This window comes from Brassica oleracea, chromosome C7 (assembly GCF_000695525.1).
Source record: "Brassica oleracea var. oleracea cultivar TO1000 chromosome C7, BOL, whole genome shotgun sequence".
NCBI classification, from domain to species: Eukaryota; Viridiplantae; Streptophyta; class Magnoliopsida; order Brassicales; family Brassicaceae; genus Brassica; species Brassica oleracea.
The window spans coordinates 15,518,217-15,520,901 of record NC_027754.1 but is presented as its reverse complement, the minus strand read 5'-3'; the positions used below and the strand labels follow the sequence as shown (position 1 = coordinate 15,520,901).

At 40.6% G+C, this 2,685-nt stretch overlaps 1 protein-coding gene across 1 annotated transcript; it reads right to left on the bottom strand.

Annotated features, from left to right (window-relative positions):
* Window positions 1–1,065: 1,065 nt before the first annotated feature.
* On the bottom strand, window positions 1,066–2,408 carry LOC106302680 (uncharacterized protein At4g15970-like). The gene is made up of 3 exons (XM_013739140.1): window positions 2,157–2,408; window positions 1,496–1,876; window positions 1,066–1,332 (listed from the first exon to the last, which is right to left on the bottom strand). Exons 1-3 carry the CDS (start codon window positions 2,406–2,408, stop codon window positions 1,084–1,086), a joined length of 882 nt encoding a protein of 293 aa, XP_013594594.1. The 3' UTR covers window positions 1,066–1,083.
* Window positions 2,409–2,685: the final 277 nt, after the last annotated feature.

The following is a 2,685-nucleotide window of genomic DNA, read 5'->3' as shown; positions in this document are numbered from 1 at the left end:
CACGCCCCAAACACCCTGCGTTGCTAGCCCAGAAGTCTCTGAGCCCCCGCCCACCAAAGCTGCGTCTATAATCCAGACATCTCTGGACCCCCGCCCTCTCACATAGTCCCTACTCATACAAACGTCTCATCACCCCGCACCACACAATATATACGTCGCTAGCTCAGACGTCTCTGGGCCCCCGTACTCATCACATATGCGTCGCTATCTCAGATGTCTCTGTTGCCCCGCACACTATACGTCGCTAGCTCAAATTTCTCTGGCCCCGTACTCATATGCGTCGCTAGTCCAGATCTCTCTGGCCCCCGCACTCATCACATTTCTTAATATCACACAATCAAATCAACGGTTGAATCCTCTAGACCCCTAGTTCCAATTTACAATGAATGAACTAACTAACAATCAAGACTCAGACAGACTCAATTCAAACAGACGGATCATGATTCGAAATCTAAACTAACATAGAGAGAATTCTACACTGGTACGGGATTTACGGAATAGACCCTCACCTTAGCCAACTTAGCCACTGGCAGGAAATAAACAATGGAAGATGCGGTCAACTGAGGTCAACTGCAACACGACAATGAACGACTTAGGCTCAGATTCTCCAAAAATAAAGTTTCCGAAAATAGAACTTTTCCTAAAATGGAACCTTTCCTAAAATGGAACCTTTCCTAAAATAGAAACTTTCCTAAAGTAGAAACTTTCCTAAAATAACAACCTTTCTAAAATAGATTTCTGTAACTAGAAGTAAGGAGGCGACAAACTTACTAGAAAAATCCGACGGAAGCTCGTCCAGAAATCCCGCCGGAAGCTCGCCCAAAAATCTCGCCGGAAGCTCACCCGGAAATCCCACCGGAAAATTCACTAGTGACTGGTCGTCGAATAATTCAACAACAACTCGTCACACGCAAAGAAATACTTTGACTTGATGAGAATAAAGAGAAATGGTGGAGTTTCTTATATAAGAGAAGAGAAGGAAGGTAGGTTTTCTAAACTTTCAATGTGGGACAAAATAAAAAGAAGGATTTTGGGTTTTAATTAATAAAAACAAATGGACTTTCCCACATTGGGTCACGGTCGTTACAATTTATTGCCTTTGATCTTGTTAATTACGTCCTGCTCGTTATTGCCGGGGTATCTTAGTCTGGACACATACCAATACTTGTAGAACTCGATTGTTCTGTGGTTCGCCACGACAAATTTGAATCCTCCATCGGGATAATTGCGGGTGTCGCTAGAATTTCCGTTGAAGCGGTCGCAAGCGATTTGAAAATCTACATCCGGAATTAATCGAGGAAATTGATCTCGAAGCCACACTGTATCCATGTCCTAAAGCAAATTTATACCGGAAGATATTATATAAGAAAACAATCATAAGGGTGGTATATTAAAAACCAAAGAAGCAACATAACCAAGTTAGTTTATAACCCGCTTTTGTTACTAAATAACCCAAAATATATCAAAAACGCATTTGATTAGGTTAGAGAGGTACCGTGAAGAGGAAGTTATATCCGAGCTTAAGCAAAGAACCCAAGAACTCAGTTCGGCGCCACATCATCTCGAGATAATCCCCCACCGTGAACAGCCTCTCGCCTGAGAAATCAATGCCGGTAGTCCTCAGCAAGAAACAACGGTGAGGAAAGACCTCCACGCAATGTGAGTAAGCTCTCTCGTCCAAACACACCACGAGCACGTGACGGAGCAACTTCTCTGTGCCATCACCGACTTGAAAGCCCTCGAGAAACACATCAAATGTTGAGTTTAGATCCGCATAAGCCTGATTCATCATCGTCACTATCACGGTCTTCTCCGCCGTCGATGCTTCCCTTAGAATTCTTTCCAAATTTTTACTATCTTCTGCCTCAAACTGTCCCTAATAATAATATTATATACACATCCAACTGTTACTATCTGACGACCCATTGAAAATGCTAAGTATGATCCATATTCTATACAAAACTTCTAAATTTGTATAATGCAGGCAACTCATTCGTAGGATAACTTCAAACATAAACATGAAACTAGGTTACTTACGACGTTATCAGCGATGGTAGAAGTTTGTATAATGTCAATGTGGCAACATATATAACGTTAATCAGAACATGGTTTAGATAATATGGCAATCCATTAGAACATGAAATCAGGTTACTAACGTTATCATTGTTGTTAGAATTTTTTTTGGCTGAGATCAGAGGCGGAACAAACGCATAAAAGCTGGAAGACTGCGGGAGCGGTAGAGGCTGTGGCTGAACAAGTGAAGCAAAATGATAGACAACTAGCGACAGGAAAAATATTAAAACAAATAGAAAAACAACCCATTTAAGCCCTCTACACCTCGCTTGAAGCTGCAGCGGCGTCTGTTTCATCGGCCTAGAGCTCGCCGCTATTTTCTTAGAGGTGATCATGTTTTAATGTCTATATAAATATAGTCATATAAGTTAATCTACATCTCTCTCCCTCTACTCTTACATTGTTTATATGCAGTGCTTTTTGCAAAATTGACCTACAACTTAAAGTTAAACACAAAACTAACCTCCTTTTTTTTTGAAAATTGGTTTTGTCCTATTCACCCCACAAGTTCATATAATTTACAAAAATGCCATCAATTTTTTTTTTCTTTTTTTTTCGAAAATGACATCTTTACTCTCTCACCCTCATCATCTTCAAGTAATTACAAGATTG